Below are 16779 nucleotides of genomic sequence, written 5' to 3'. Positions count from 1 at the left end.
TAGTGGTTAGGAATGGAGTCAATAGAACTACATCCTTGGGCTTCCAGGTGGCAGACTTTGACTTGCTTAGGAGACTGGTTGATGGCATCCCCTGGGAGGTAGTCCTGAATAACAAGGGAATCCAGGAAGGCTGGACATTGCTCAAGAGGAAAATCTTCAAGGCACAGGAACAAGCTGTCCCCATGCATCAGAAGACAAGTTGTCAGGGCAGAAGACTGGTCTGGCTAAGTAGAGAGTTTTGGGTAGAATTCAGGAAGAAAAGGAAAGTCTACTGGCTGTGGAAGAAGGGGCAGGCAACTCAGGAAGAATACAATGCTCTTGCAAGGAAATGTAAGGAAAAAATTAGAAAGGCCAAAGTTCAACTAGAACTCAATCTGGGCAGTGTCATTAAAGATAAGAAAAAGTGTTTTTATAAGGATGTTAACAGTAAAAGAAGAGCTAGGGAGAATGTCCACCCATTACTGGATGTAGGAGAGAACCTGGTGACCATAGATAAGGAAAAGGCTGGGCTGCTGAACCCACATTTCCTCAGTATTTGTCAGTGACAACAGCTGCTCCTTGAGTATTCTGCCTCTGGAACTAGAAGACAGGGATAGGGATCAGAAAGCAGACCCCACAATTCAGGAGGAAGTGATCAACAGCCTGTTATGTCACTTAGATGTGCACGAGTCTATGGGACCAGATGGAATCTACCCAGGGGTACTTAAGGAGCTGGCAGATGTGCTCACCAAGCCACTCGCCATTATTTGTCAACAGTCCTGGCTAACTCAGGAGGTCCCAGCTGAGTGGAGACCAGCAAATGTGACACCCATCTACAAGAAGAGCCAGAAGGATGATCCAAGGAACTACAGGCCTGTCAGTCTGACCTCAGTGCCAGGGAAGGTTATGGAGGAGGTCATCCTGAGTGCCATCACACAGCACATACATGACAACCAGGCAATCAGGCCCAGTCAGCAGAGGTTTATGAAAGGCAGGTCCTGCCTGACTAACCTGATCTCCTTCCGCAACAAGGTGACCTGCCTAGTGGATGCGGGAAGGGCCATGGACATTGTCTACCTGGACTTTACTAAAGCCTTTGACACTGTCTCCCACAGCACTCTCCTTCAGAAATTCATGGCACAAGGCTTGGATCAGTGACCTCCACACTGGGTAAAAAACTGGATGGCCAGGCCCACAGAGTGGTGGTGAATGGAGCTAAAGCTGGCTGGTGCCCAGTCACCAGTGGTGTCCCCCAGGGTTCAGTACTGGGGCCTGTCCTCTTTAATATCTCTATCCATGATCTGGATGAGGGGATTGAGTACACCCTCAGTGGCTGTGCTCATCTGCTAGAGGGTAGGGAAGCCTCACAGCAGGATCTGGCCAGGTTAGACTGATAGGCCAAGGCTAATTGTATGAAGCTCAACAAGGCCAAGTGTTAGGTCCTCCACTTGGATCACAACAACCCCATGGTAAGCTACAGATTTGGGGATGTGTGCTTGGAAAGCTGCAACTTGGAGAGGGACCTGGGGGTATTGGTTGATAGCTGACTGAGCATGAGTCAGCAGTGTGCCCAGGTGGCCAAGAAAGCCAATGGCATCCTGGCTTGTATCAGAAACACTGCGGCCAGCAGGAATAGGGAGGTCATCATCCCCCTGTACTCAGCATTGGTGAAGCCACACCTCAGGTATTGTGTTCAGTTCTGGGCCCCTCAATATAGGAAGGACATTCAAGTGCTGGAATGTGTCCAGAGAAGGGCCACCAGGCTGGTGATGGGCCTGGGAGCACATGGCCTACAAGGAGCATCTGAGGGAGCTGGGGTTGTTCAGTCTGGAGAAGAGGAGGCTGAGAGGAGGCCTCATCACTCTCTACAACTACGTGAAGGGAGCCTGGAGCGAGGAGGGGCCCAGCCTCTTCTCCTTGGTGTCAAGCAACAGAGTTCTGCACTTTGGCCACAACAACCCCAAGCAGCGCTACAGGCTGGGGACACAGTGGCTGGAGAGCAGCCCGGAAGAAATGGACATGGGGGTACTGGTAGATAGTAAGCTGAAGATGAGCCAGCAGTGTGCCCAGGGGCCAAGAGAGCCAATGGCATCCTGGCCTGCATCAGGAACAGTGTGGCCAGTAGGCCGAGGGAGGTTATTCTTCCCCTGTACTCAGCACTGCTCAGGCCACACCTTGAGTACTGTGTCCAGTTCTGGGCCCCTCAATTCAAGAAAGATATTGAGGTGCTGGAACATGTCCAGAGAAGTTGTGCCAGGGGAGGTCTAGGCTGGATGTTAGGAGAGAGTGAATGGGCTGCCCAGGGAGGTGGTGGAGGCACCGTCCCTGGAGGTGTTCAAGAGAAGACTGGATGAGGCACTTAGTGCCATGGTCTGGTTGACTGGGTAGGGCTGGGGGATAGGTTGGACTGGATGATCTTGGAGGTCTCTTCCAACCTGGTTGATTCTATGATTCTATGACTAGATGAAATGGTTTCAAGCTGCACCAGGGGAGGTTCAGGCTGGATGTTAGGAAATATTTCTTCACTGAAAGGGTTCTCAGACATTGGAATGGTCTGCCCAGGGCAGTGGTGGAGTCATTGTCCCTGAAGGTGTTTAAGCAGTGAGTGGGTAGTTAGGGATATGGTTTAGTGTTGGCCCTTTGGTGCTGGGTGAAGGGTTGAACCAGATGATCTTTGAGGTCTCTTCCAACTGGATGTATTCTGTGATTCTGTATGTGTATTTTTCAAATATCTTTCAATCCTATTGCATAACTTCTGCAGATAAGAACAAGCATTCTTCTAAAATATTTTTCTACACATCTGATGTAGAATTGTCAATATTACTTCCAACATAGGTGAATTATATCCTCGTAGCACATAGGAGTATATAGTATATTAAGCCACAGACATAAAGATTTGATGCTATACATAGTACAATATTCTAATTGACAGAAGTTATGGGAAGTATCGGCCTTATAGGAGTAGATGAATTTTGATTCTTTTTTTGAATGTCTGCAAATTGCACAAGTTTTTCCCTGAACAGAAATTTGTAACAGTCATTATAAAATACATATGATAGATTTTAGGTCTTTTCAGGTAACTGAAAGGGAAATGAACTTGGTATAACTACTCAACTTTAGGGCTAATCATGCTGAAAACAATTAGTAGTTCAGAAAGAAATGTATAACACTACATAAGAAATGTGCAAGAAATGAGATTTTCTCATCATACTATGTACTACAGAGACCCTAAAAGTATACATTGCTTTGTTAATTGCTGCCATCTTTGTAGATTTGGAGCATTTTGATTAGAAGAAATGCAAATATACATGTATAAGATATATGCAAGTTCAGAAAAAAAAAATCAAACCAAAGACTCCCAAATGTGATACTTATAAATGGAGTATATCCGATTCAGAAATCTGAATGCCAGTTTTTCACATATCTTCAAAATGTTCCAAATTTTAAATTGATACATCTCAATCCAGCTGGTACGAGATCTCTCACATACCTGTTTGAGGATTCTGGCTATAGATCCTTGATCCATTTTGCTAGTGACAGCGTCTTTCCTGAGTCTTGCAGCTACAGTTCCAAGATAGTCAAGTGATGCAACTCTTAATGCCATTTCTGTAGATTTGTTACTGAACTGGTGAACCTAAGAAAAGTAGAATGATTTATCATTTCCCCTCAAGCAGGGAAGATTCCAGCGTCCAAGGGTCCACGGGCAAAGAGCCCCTGAAGTCCAGACATTGGGCACAGGCTGTGACACAACCCCGGAGGGTGATTAATAATTAATAGCAAGACTTATGAGTAAAGCTTTAATTCCTCTGTAATATAAGTTCCCTCTGCCTTAGAGCAGAAAGAGTTTCAGCCCCTCTGCTGGGCAAATAGCATAAGTTCCCAAGCGGCACCAAGCCAGAAGGGAAACCTCTCTCTCAGTTTATAGTTTGGCGTTTTGCTAGTTAAATAACCAAATCCCTGTATATATTCTGTCCTAACTGTTTTCATAATCTTGCACAGAACTAAATATTAATACACAGTGGTTGGGGGTGGAAAGAGTTCATAAATAATAATTTTAATAAATTATATTTTTATATAAAATTTATATCACCTCAAATTAATTTCTCACCTCTGCCAAATAGGTGTAGGTACAGAAATCCCCCTCTGCAACACCAGGTTCTGTGCTAAAGGAATACTCTGAAGTATTTAACATGAATAATTACAGCTATTAGTCTCACTTTATTCCCAATGCATATCTACATTTGTTAGATGCTATAAAATGGCTTTTTTAAATGTGGAAAATGTCATAGAATAGTAGAATTGGGCTTCTAGGTGAAATTGTATACATATGATTTTCACTAAGTTCCACATCAATGATCTTCTGTCCTAAATTTTATTTTCTATACATTACATAATGGTGATACATGTAAGAAAATCCTTAAATGCTTCATGCATGTCAACAATCAGAAAGCATTCCTGTATGTCAATACAAGGGCTAGCCTGCCTGCTCCCCCAACACAAATGTGAGGGGAAAAGCAACACAGAAAACTCAGAGTTGAGATAAAGAAATAAGAGTTTAATATAGCATAAGATATCATAATCACAATGCATAATTACCTTAGGTAATAATGTAATTAATCTAATGATACGATGCATGATTACCTTAGCTTAGCCTATTTCCAGAAGCAGCACAGCAAAATACAGCAAAAAAAGCTCCAGCATAAAACAGAAAAACAAAACCAGTGATCTATCCACTCCCATCCACCTTGTCGCTAGGCCTGCATAATGGAGCCAACACCCAAGACTTGGAACCCAAAAGCAGCAATCTGAACTGCAAGCCTCATAATGCTTTGCTCCACTTAGCACTTCCATTTTTGGAAGCTGGCATGACTGCAGCATGGTATAAAAAACAGCAGTAGATTCAATTCAACCCATGACATTGTAATAGATCAAGCTGAAATAACATTTCATTGCAATAAGACATAATATAATAGTTAAAAAGAATTCCTTACCAATAGCCTTCCCAGTAAGCTAAGTAGCAACTCAGCAGCTGGCCATTCTGGTTTATTGACTGTGGAAAGAAGATCTTGAATGAAGTTCTCAAACAGTGGTCTGTAGTCTTCTTCCCCTTGTTTACTGCCACACCTGTTTAAAAGAAAATTTATTTTGTAAGTTAATTTAAGAACCAGTTAAACTTTTCATCTAATAAAAACAGAACTAATCCTATGCTTAAACACAAAACCAGTTTTATGCAATTCTAAAAAATAGCTGAAATATTAGCAGAAAAAATGTTTGCATCCATTTATTGAACCATAGAACTGTTGAGGTTGGAAGAGACCTCTGAGATCAAGTCCAACTGCTTGCCTAGAGCTTGCAGTCCCACAACTACTGCTAAGCCACTACCACTAAACCACATCCCTCAGCACCACATCCACGTGTCTTTTAAATGCCTCCCGGGATGGGGACTACATCACAGAATCACAGAATGGTTTAGGCTGTCCTCAAGGATCATCCAGTTCCAACCCCCTGCCATAGGCAGGGACACCTCCCACTAGAACAGGTTGCTCAAGGCCTCATCCAACCTGGCCTTGAACACCTCCAGGAAGGGAGCATCCACAACTTCCCTTGGCAACCTGTTCCAATGCCTGAGAACCCTTTCTGTGAAGAAATTTTCCCTAATATCCAGTCTAAATCTCCCCTGGTGCAATTTGAGGCTATTTCCTCTTGCCCTATCGCTTGTTACCTGGAAGAAGATGCTGGCCCCCACCTCACTCCAACCTCCTTTCAGGGAGTAGTAGAGAGCAGTGAGGTGTCCCCTCAGCTTTCTTCTCCAGGCTACTGATGGATGAATATTCTATAATATTCAATATTCTATTCAACATTCAATCGATATCCTATAAGATAGACTGAGTATTTAGGAGGTTTGAAATCTGGCCTGACTTATCTCACAGTGACAAGACATCACAGTATTATACTCTGAAAAGGTTAAAATCAGAATGTAAAAAAAAAATTAAATACCAGAAGTATGTAGAGAGATTGCTAGATGGCTCAAAAATAATCTTTTGGTTTAACAGTAGAAATTAATATATTATAAAAACCTCAGGACTTTTTGTTACAAATCCTCTGTTTATTTGGGTATGCTTTTTCCCCCTGTTGAACTACCGACATTCCTAAATGTATTGAAATCAAAATAAACTTAGGGGGTTTATATCTTTGGCATTCTGATGACCAAAAAAATCTGTTTTCATCATTTAAACATTTATTCAGCTTTCCATGGTGAGTAGAAGAGCCCCGATGAAATGATCCTACATAAACTATCAAACAGGTTATAAATGCATAAATAAATCTGAAGAATTTCTGTCCCAATAGAACATAGAATCACAGAATCAACCAGGTTGGAAGAGACCTCCAAGATCATCCAGTCCAACCTATCACCCAGCCCTATCCAGTGAACTAGACCATGGCACTAAGTGCCTCATCCAGGCTTTTCTTGAAGACCCCCAGGGACGGTGCCTCCACCACCTCCCTGGGCAGCCCATTCCAATGCCAATCACTCTCTCTGTGAAGAACTTCTTCCTAATATCCAGCCTATACCTACCCTGGCACAACTTGAGACTGTGTCCCCTTGTTCTATTGCTGGTTGCCTGGGAGAAGAGGCCACCCCCCACCTGGCTACAATGCCCCTTCAGGTAGTTGTAGACAGTAATAAGATCACCCCTGAGCCTCCTCTTCTCCAGGCTAAACAGGCCCAGCTCCCTCAACCTCTCCTCATAGGATTTGTGCTCCAGGCCCCTCACCAGCTTTGTTGCCCTTCTCTGGACATGTTCCAGCACCTCAACATCTTTCTTGAATTGAGGGGCCCAGAACTGGACACAGTACTCAAGGTGTGGCCTGACCAGTGCTGAGTACAGGGGAAGAATAACCTCCCTTGTCCTACTGGCCACACTGTTCCTGATGCAGGCCAGGATGCCATTGGCTCTCTTGGCCACCTGGGCACACTGCTGCCTCATCTTCAGCTTACTATCTATCAGTACCCCCAGGTCCCTTTCCTCCTGCCTGCTCTCCAGCCACTCAGTCCCCAGCCTATAGCACTGCTTGGGATTATTGTGGCCAAAGTGCAGAACCCTGCACTTGGCCTTGTTAAATCTCATCCCATTGGCCTCTGCCCACCCATCCAGCCTGTCCAGGTCCCTCTGCAGGGCAGAAGAAAAGTAGCTCTTTTAGGGATGTATAAAATATATTTCTATTAGTAGGCATTTAGCATTGTGAAGTGTTTGTTTTGTTTTAATGTCTGACATATTTTATTTGGAGTTGATTTCCTCATTACACTAAAGAATGCAACGATACTTACTTCTTAAGGAAAATAGAAAGGAAGTTTTGTGCTGTTCTCATGGCTGTTTCATATGAGTTAGTAATAAGCACATCTTGATCCACCTAAAAACAAGAAGATTTTTCTAATATGTTAGCATACACAGAAATATGATTTCCAAATCAGCCACTCATCAAATAATTACAGCAGACAGAATCGCAACATTTAATTATTAGAGCACCATATAAAAAATACTATACAAAGTCATTCCTGCACACACACACAAAAGTTCTTTAAAAAAGCAAAAAAAGCAAAAAAATCTTACTTTTTTGTTTGATTCCTCCTCTGAATTAGAGTCTTTTTCTGTTGATGGCAAATGCACCACACACTGAATAAGCTGCAGAACTAGTGCTGTTACCATCTGAATATACATAGGCTCTCCATCAGTTTCGCTGCTGTTTAACCTGTTGATAGGAAATGACACCATTAAAACTAAAATTAAACAAAAAAGACAAAAGAAAACAAAGTTAGAAATCTGTGTTCTAGATATTTATCTAGTAATTTCCTTTCCTTATACACTGAAAAATTAGGTCTGACTAAACCAGTAAGCATCGTTCTCAGGCCAGATGAACTGAAACGCCTCACAAATGGGCTAACAGTAGCTGAAAAATCTACAGAAATATTTAATAAATCAAACATCTGCATACTAAGGCACTTACTAATAGGCTTATTATGTATAATGTCATATCCATTTCCAACACAACATTTAAAAAATAGACTGAACTTGTCCTAATAATTTATGATTTACTTATTTTCACATACATTAAATAATGCATGTGAAATGTGCAAGACTTTTACATAAGAGAAAATAGTGACTACATCCTGGAGTGACTTATACAAGAGTTACACCTATGGTAACCTTAGGTAGCATAGCAGAGTATAAATTTCATCATGTAAGAACGTCAAGTTGTAATCCAGTCCCCCTCACATTTCTCCTTAACCAAGTGATTTAACTTGACAAATAGTATCGTGTTTGCAACCCATACATACATCAACACCACTTAATGCTACCCTTAACAATATGAAAAGGTGATACTCTCCGACAACATTCTCCATGGACTATCAAAATAATAACTGGGCACAAAACAGATCATAATTGTTATCTTTATGAAGTTATCTTTCGACTTTTTGTACAGAGAAAATCTTTTCATATGAAATTTTACATAAGGTGTACACTTCAGGACTGCAGTCACAGACACAGAATGTCCCTCAACTCTAAAGAAAAACAGCACCAGATATAGCCTTGAAATAGTGCCTTCCTTCTAGTAACGGTCCTAATTCAGAGACGATATCTACCATTTACACCTCTGTGCCTAACATCTTATTTCCTAGATGTCTGTGATGTCTATAACCAAAACAATTGGAAATACTAGGAACAAGCACTTATGTTAAAATTAGGGTTGATGAATTCAACTTCAAATTTCCAGTGAATTTATTTTCCTGGATATTTCCTGTTCATCCATCCTGGACTGGACAACCTATTTCATTGACTATTTGTCTCTCTCTTGGGAAAGAGATGTATGCAAGCATGGAACAAAATCAACACAACAACAACAAATGTTTTATAACCATCTAAAGTGTCCAATGTCAATTTTAACTGAAATCCAGTTCAAGTAAAATTCTTTCTCAAATTGAATCAGAACCTATACTATTATTCAGAAGATGCACTGAAATGCACCTGAAGCACTTAAAGCAAACTGAGTAGTTCCTAAATGAAACTCATTCAAAGGAGTCCTGGAAGGAGTGTTCTGAGTGCATCCTCAAAGAAATTCAAGCAGAATTTTCCTATTAAGCTTTAAGCAATGAAGAAATGAAATAAAATGCATATAAAGAGAACTAAAAGAAGTTGCAACAAAAATACTTTTCAATACACTCATCTGCATCCACAGTGAGAAAAATAACAAGATATTTTAATAATTTTTTGTAACCAGGCACAAATATGATGGCATTTTTAAAGACCACTTCCTCCAAGCCCAAGCTAGGTGTGTTCCCCTGAATAAAAAATCAGGTAGAGATGCTAGGAGACCTGCATGGCTAGGCAAGGAGCTCCTGAAGGAAAACTCAGGGAAGAAGGAATCTTACAATTCATGGAAGAAGAGATTGGTCACTTGGGAGAACTAAAGAGAAGTAGTCAGGGCTTGTAGGAAAGCAACAAGGAAGGCCAAAGCCCTCCTGGAACTGAAGCTGGCAAAGGAAGTAAAACAGAACAAGAAAGGCTTCTTCAAATCCATCAGTAGGAAAAGGAATCCCAGGGAAGGTGTGGGGGCAGTGCTGAGCCAGGAGGCAGCCTGAGAGCTGAGGGTGCAGAGAAGGCAGAGCTGCTGAATGCCTTCTTTGCTCCAGTCTTTACACCTAAGGCTGAACTCCCCTGTGTACCCCAGACCCTGGATGAAGGAGAAGAAGCCTGGAGGAGGGAATGCTCCCCACTGGTCAGTGCAGACTGGGTTAGGGATCAGTTACACACATTGTACATTCACAAGTCCATGGGCCCTGATGAGATGCACCCAAGGGTGCTGAGAGAACTGGCTGATGTGCTGATGTTATTGCTCTGCCACTCTCCATCATCTTTGCCAAATCGGGGCAGACAGGAGAGGTGCCTGAGGGCTGCAGCAGAGCCAATGGCACTGCAGGCTTCAAAAAGGGCAAGAAAGAGGTTCCAGGGAACTATTGACCAGGCAGCCTCACCTCCATCCCTGGAAAATGATGGAGTGGCTCCAGCTGGAGGACATCTCAAGGCATTTGGGAGAGAAGAAGGTTATCAGGAGTAGTCAGCATGGATTTACCAAGGGGAAGTCATGCTTGACTAACCTGATAGCATTCTATGATGACATAACTGAGTGGGTAGATTCAAGGAGACCAATGGACCTTGACCTTAGCAAGGCCTTTGACACCATCTCCCATGACATTTTAGTGAGCAAGCTGAGGCAGTGTGGGATGGAAGAGCAGACAGTGAGGTGGGTTAGGAACTGGTTACAAGACAGAGTTCAGACAGTGGTGATCAGTGGTGCCAGGTCCAGCTGGAGAGCTGTGACCAGTGGTGTCCCCCAGGGATCAGTGCTGGGGCCAGTCCTGTTCAACATCTTCATCAATGACACTGATGAGGGCACAGACAGACAGAGGCTGCTCAGCAAGTTTGCTGACGACACCAAGCTGGGAGGCTTGGCTGAGACAGCTGCAGGCTGTGCTGCCATCCAGAGAGACCTGGACAGACTGAGAGCTGGGCACAGAGGAACCAGATGAGGTTCAACAAGGACAAGTGCAGAGTCCTGCACCAGGGAAGGAATAATAAACTGCACCAGTACAGGCTGGGAGGTGACTGCTGGAGAGCAGCCCTGTGGAGAGGGACCTGAGATTCCTGGTGGATAACAAGTTACCCATGGCACAGCAATGTGCCCTTGTGGCCAAGAAAGCCAATGGGATCTTGGGGTGTATTAGGAAGAGTGTATCCAGCAGATGAAGGGAGGTTCTCCTTCCCCTCTACTCTGCCCTGGTGAGACCTCATCTTGAATACTGTGTTCAGTTTTGGGCTCCCCAGTTTGACAGGGATCTGTTGGAGAGGGTCCAGCAGAGGGCTACAAGGATGATTAGGGGACTGGAGGGCATGGCTGATGAGGAGAGGCTGAGGGACCTGGGGCTTTTTAGTCTGGAGAAGACTGAGAGGGGATTTAGTAAATGTTTATAAACATCTGAAGGCTGGTTGGGAAGGGGGGGACAGGCTCTGCTCACTGCTCCCTGTGATAGGACAAGGAGCAATGGGTGTAAATTGCTGCAAAAGAGGTTCTGCCTCAACACAAGGGGGAACCTCTTTACTGTAAGGGTCACAGAGCACTGGAACAGGCTGCCCAGAGTGTGCTAGTTTGAAGCTAGCTAGAATGCTTTGGTGAGAAGAACTAGATGACAGGCTGTGAAAGGAAAACAATGGTGATGTCTACTTTGCTCATGGGCTTGCTGAGATGTATAAAAACAAGAATCAAAACATAGACAAGGTACTTCTGCTGCTGGTGAGCTTGGAGCTGCATCTCTCTTCTAACCTCACCCTCTGTTTCTTTAATTAATCCACTTTGCTTCCCCTTTGCCGAACCTCTATTCTTCCTCTGGACTGGGGTAAGTGTGCTAGTTAGAAGCAAGCTGGAATGTTTTGGTAAAAGAACTTGATAACAGGCAGTGGAATGAAAAACATGGTGTCTCCTTCTCTCACAGTCACGCTGCGAACTCTGGGAAGAAGAAAGACTTTTTCTCCATTTTGTCTTTCTCTTCTGCCTTTGCCTTCAGACCTGGTCACATCTCATTAACCTTGCTCCCACACCTCTTGGCCGCACCTCTCTTCTTCCTGAGAACTGGGGTAAGGTTGAGAGGGCCGGGGGAGGTGTTGGGGTGGTTTGAGAGCCCCTCCTGGGGACTCAGGTGTCTGGGAGGGGAGTTGTGCTTCTGTATTGTTTATCCTTTGTATATTTCTGTATATAATTGTATATAACTGTATATATTGTAAATAGCTGCTTGTAAATTCTGCTAGCTGTAAATAAATTGCTTCATCTATATTCCCAGGGTCCGTCTGAGCTAGCTGGGTACCTACAAAGTGGGGGGGGGCGGGTGAGAGCCCAAACCATCACAGTAAGGTTGAGAGGGGCAGGGGGAAGGTGTAGGGGTGGTTGAGAGCCCAGAAGGGGCAAGGGAAAACCCTTCCAGCCATCTTCACATCCCGAGCTGCCCTTACATAACAGATATAGGGCACTAGAGGTTGAGGATGAGGTGATCCTGGAGCAGGCAGAAGCATCACCGGCTGGGAGGGCAACTGAGACAAATCAGTTGCCCCCTCGCATCAGAACAAGTATCCATAAGAAAAAGAGGAGGGTAATTGTTATTGGTGACTCCCTTCTGCAGGGAACAGAGGGCCCCATGTGCCAGCCAGACCCCATCCACAGGGAGCTCTGCTGCCTCCCTGGGGCCCGGGTCAGGGATGTTACCAGGAGGCTGCCTACTGTAGTGCAGCCCTCTGATTACTATCCCTTATTAGTTATACAGGCAGGGAATGATGAGATTGATAACAGAGGGCTAAAAGCTATCAAAAGGGACTTTAAGGCACTGGGGAAAGCAGTTGAGGGAGCAGGGGCACAGGTAATCTTTTCATCTATACCCTTAGTCACAGGTTGGAGTGCAGAGAGGAATAGGAAAGCGTATTTGATGAACAAGTAGCTCAGAGGTTGGTGCCTCCAACATAACTTTGGATTCTTTGATCTTGGGGAACTTCATCTTGCCACAGGTCTGCAATCAGCAGATGGGATACAACTGTCACAGAAGGGGAGAAGGACCCTGGCACATAAGCTGGCTGGGCTTGTTGAGAGGGCTTTAAACTAGAATGGAAGGGGGAGGGGGTTAAACATGACAGCACCAGAGATAAATCAAAGGGAATTGAGGATGGTAGGCTAGAGCTAGGGGTAAAAGCAGCAGCCCAGCTGAAGTGCATGTACACTAATGCACGCAGTATGGGTAACAAACAAGAGGAGCTGGAAGCTCTGGTGCTGGAGGAAAACTATGATATTGTCGCCATCACTGAAACGTGGTGGGATGGCTCACATGATTGGTGTGCTGTAATCAATGGCTACAGACTCTTCAGGAGAGACAGGCAAGGGAGAAAGGGCGGGGGAGTGGCTCTGTATATTAGGGATGCTCTGGATGTCATGGAGGTACAAATCAAGGATGATCAAGTTGAGTCATTATGGGTGAGACTTAAGGCAAAGGCCAACAAGGCTGATATCCTGGTTGGAGTCTGTTACAGACCACCCAACCAGGAAGAAGTTGTTGATTTATTACTCTTTAAGCAACTGGAGGCTGCCTCAAGATCACCTGCCCTTGTTCTGGTGGGCGACTTTAACCTACCAGACATCTGCTGGGACTTAAACACTGCAGAGAAGAAGCAGTCTAGAAGGTTTCTGCAATGTGTGGAAGACAACTTCCTATCCCAGCTGTTACGTGAGCCTACCAGGGGGGCAGCCCTGCTTGACCTGCTGCTCACAAATAGAGAGGGGCTGGTAGGGGATGTGGTGGTTGGAGGCTGCCTGGGGTCCAGTGACCATGAAATTATAGAGTTTTCAATACATGGAGAAACCAGGAGGGGATCAACAGAACCTCCACACTGGACTTCCGAAGGGCAGACTTCAGCCTATTTAAGGAACTGATTCAGAAAGTTCCTTGGGAAATAGCCCTTAGAAACAAAGGTGTCCAGGAAGGTTGGAGCTGCTTCAAGAAAGAACTCCTGCAGGCACAGGAGCAGCTGTGCCATTGAGCCAGCAGAGGAGCCGAGGAGGGAGGCAGCCAGGCTGGATGGGCAGGGAGCTGCTGAAGGGATTAAAGATTAAAAAGAGAGTGTATGACCTTTGGAAGAGAGGGGAGGTGTCCCAGGAGAAGTTCAAGGAAGTTGCTAGGTCTTGTAGAGGGAAAATTAGAGAGGCAAAAGCCCATTTGGAGCTCAGGCTGGCCACGGCTGTCAAGGAAAATAAAAAGTGTTTCTTTAAATATCTGAATGGCAGAGAAGGGCCAAGGACAACCTCCAGTCCTTGTTAGATAGAGAGGGGAACAGAGTGACAAAGGATGAGGAAAAGGCAGAGGTGCTTAACACCTTCTTTGCCTCAATCTTCAGTAGTGGGACAGGTTGTCTCCAGGACAGCTGGACTCCTGAAGTGGTGGATGGAGCCAGGGACCAGTACAGTCCCCCTCTAATCCATGAGGAAGCAGTAAGGGACCTGCTGAGACATTTGGATCCTCACAAGTCCATGGGACCGGATGACATCCACCCTAGGGTGCTGAGAGAGCTGGCAGCTGAGCTGGCCAAGCCACTCTCCATTATTTATCAGCAGTCCTGGCTCACTGCAGAGGTCCCTGGAGACTGGGAGCTGCCAATGTGATACCCATTCACAAGAAGGGTCGTAAGGAGGAGCCAGAAAACTACAGACCTGTGAGCCTGACCTCAGTGCCAGGCAAGGCCATGGAACAGGTCATCTTGGGTGCCATCACACAGCACCTACAGGATGGCCAAGGGATCAGGCCCAGCCAGCATGGGTTTAGGAAGGGCAGGTCCTGCCTCACCAACCTGATCTCCTTTTATGATCAGGTTCTGCCTGGTGACTGTGGGGCAGGCTGTGAATGTAGTCTACTTGGACTTCAGCAAAGCCTTTGACACTGTCTGCCACAAGAAGCTCCTAGCCAAGCTGGCAGCTCATGGCTTGGACAGATTCACTCTGTGCTGGAACAAGAACTGGCTGGATGGCAGAGCCCAGAGAGTGGTGGTGAATGGTGCCACATGCAGTTGGCAGCTGTCACTAGTGGTGTTCCCCAAGGATCAGTACTGGGCCCAGTCCTGTTCAATATCTTTATTGATGACCTGGACGAGGGCATTGAGTCCAGCATCAGTAAGTTTGCAGGTGACACCAAGCTAGGAGCAGGTGTTGATCTGTTGGAAGGTAGGAGAGCCCTGCAGAGGGACCTGGACAGGCTGGATGGGTGGGCAGAGGCCAATGGGATGAGATTTAACAAGGCCAAGTGCAGGGTTCTGCACTTTGGCCACAACAACCCCAAGCAGCACTACAGGCTGGGGACTGAGTGGCTGGAAAGCAGGCAGGAGGAAAGGGACCTGGGGGTACTGATAGATAGTAAGCTGAAGATGAGGCAGCAGTGTGCCCAGGTGGCCAAGAGAGCCAATGGCATCCTGGCCTGCATCAGGAACAGTGTGGCCAGTAGGACAAGGGAGGTTATTCTTCCCCTGTACTCAGCACTGGTCAGGCCACACCTTGAGTACTGTGTCCAGTTCTGGGCCCCTCAATTCAAGAAAGATGTTGAGGTGCTGGAACATGTCCAGAGAAGGGCAACAAAGCTGGTGAGGGGCCTGGAGCACAAATCCTATGAGGAGAGGTTGAGGGAGCTGGGCCTGTTTAGCCTGGAGAAGAGGAGGCTCAGGGGTGATCTTATTACTGTCTACAACTACCTGAAGGGGCATTGTAGCCAGGTGGGGGGTGGCCTCTTCTCCCAGGCAACCAGCAATAGAACAAGGGGACACAGTCTCAAGTTGTGCCAGGGTAGGTATAGGCTGGATATTAGGAAGAAGTTCTTCACAGAGAGAGTGATTTCCCATTGGAATGGGCTGCCCAGGGAGGTGGTGGAGGCACCGTCCTTGGGGGTCTTCAAGAAAAGAGTGGATGAGGCACTTAGTGCCATGGTCTAGTTGATTGGATAGGGCTGGGTGATAGGTTGGACTGGATGATCTTGGAGGTCTCTTCCAACCTGGTTGATTCTATGATTCTATGATTCGTGGGGACTCAGGTTTCTGGGAGGGGAGTTGTGTTTCTGTATTACCTTTTTACCTTATTTTTCTGTCTATAACTGTATATACTGTAAATATCTGCTTGTATATTGTGCTAGCTGTAAATATAAGCTTCATTCAATTTCCAGAGCCATCTGAGTCTAGTCTGGGTGATTTCCAGTGGGGGGGGGGGGGGCGGGGAACACCCAAACCATCACACAGAGTGGTTGTGGAATCTCCTTCTCTGGAGACTTTCAAGGTCTGTCTGGATGTGTTCCTCTGTGATCTGTGTTAGATAGTATTGTCCTGCTCTGGCAGGGGGATTGGACTCGATGATCTCCTTGGGTCCCTTCCATCCCCTAATATCCTGTGATAAGAAGCAGTGATTATTACAATTCTGCTCTTACTGTAGAGGTTTTGAAATATCAACATCTAACAAATTGCAGGTTGTGGAGTCATAGATTTTTAAAGAACATGTTGATACTGAAGCCTAAAATTCTACATTTATGAAACTGGAAATTTATCAGTGTCAGAAATTACCTGAAGTTTCTCAAACTCCTCTTGCTGGTTGGTAGTCTTGCAAGGGAAGTGAAAATTTCTTCTAGTATTAACTGTCTATGTTTTTCATACCTGGAGAATACCTATTTAACAGTTACAGTATTGTTAAAAAATGTTTATTGTCACATAAAATATTGGTTGCTAGATTGTTAAAAAATGTATATAGTCATATCCACTTTACATTACATTTAAATTATATTTAGTGCATACCTTGTTTTTAATGCATTGCTTTTTTTTTTCAAAGCAAATATTTCTTTATAAAATATATAAAATCTTCCAATAGCTCTTAAAAATATTGTATGTTTTAAAGTTTTCTGCCAATCGTACAATGCATTGTATAAGAAAGTCAGTGTCGTGCTAAGTTTTCAGATTCTAGTATAGAGCTAGACTCTAAGGTAACATAAATTAACATGAACACAGGTATGGTTTCAGAGCACATTTGAGAAAACGGTTTTACTTCATACCATAAGCTTTAATGCTTGCTTGATGTGAAATATACATGCAATCCTGACCTCATAAATGTAAGAGTTTACCTCTGTTTTTGTTTGGGCAGAATTATTTTTATAAATATTGGAGTATATGATACTTCCAAAGTTGGAAA

General features: G+C 44.7%; 1 protein-coding gene across 3 annotated transcripts in view; it reads right to left on the bottom strand.

The window, feature by feature from the left end:
* The window catches only part of LOC135173778 (nipped-B-like protein), a 265346-nt gene that overhangs the window by 39641 nt on the left and 208926 nt on the right, over positions 1-16779 (bottom strand). For all 3 annotated transcript variants that reach the window (XM_064140921.1, XM_064140923.1, XM_064140922.1), the window contains 5 exons: positions 16161-16261; positions 7593-7731; positions 7310-7392; positions 4971-5103; positions 3470-3613 (listed from right to left, as the gene is read on the bottom strand). In XM_064140921.1, coding sequence (XP_063996991.1) covers positions 3470-3613; positions 4971-5103; positions 7310-7392; positions 7593-7731; positions 16161-16261 — 600 coding nt within the window. The remainder of the gene's footprint in view (positions 1-3469; positions 3614-4970; positions 5104-7309; positions 7393-7592; positions 7732-16160; positions 16262-16779) is intronic.

This window comes from Pogoniulus pusillus, assembly GCF_015220805.1.
Source record: "Pogoniulus pusillus isolate bPogPus1 chromosome W unlocalized genomic scaffold, bPogPus1.pri SUPER_W_unloc_1, whole genome shotgun sequence".
Lineage (NCBI taxonomy): Eukaryota > Metazoa > Chordata > Aves > Piciformes > Lybiidae > Pogoniulus > Pogoniulus pusillus.
This window is presented reverse-complemented; position numbering and strand designations above follow the sequence as displayed.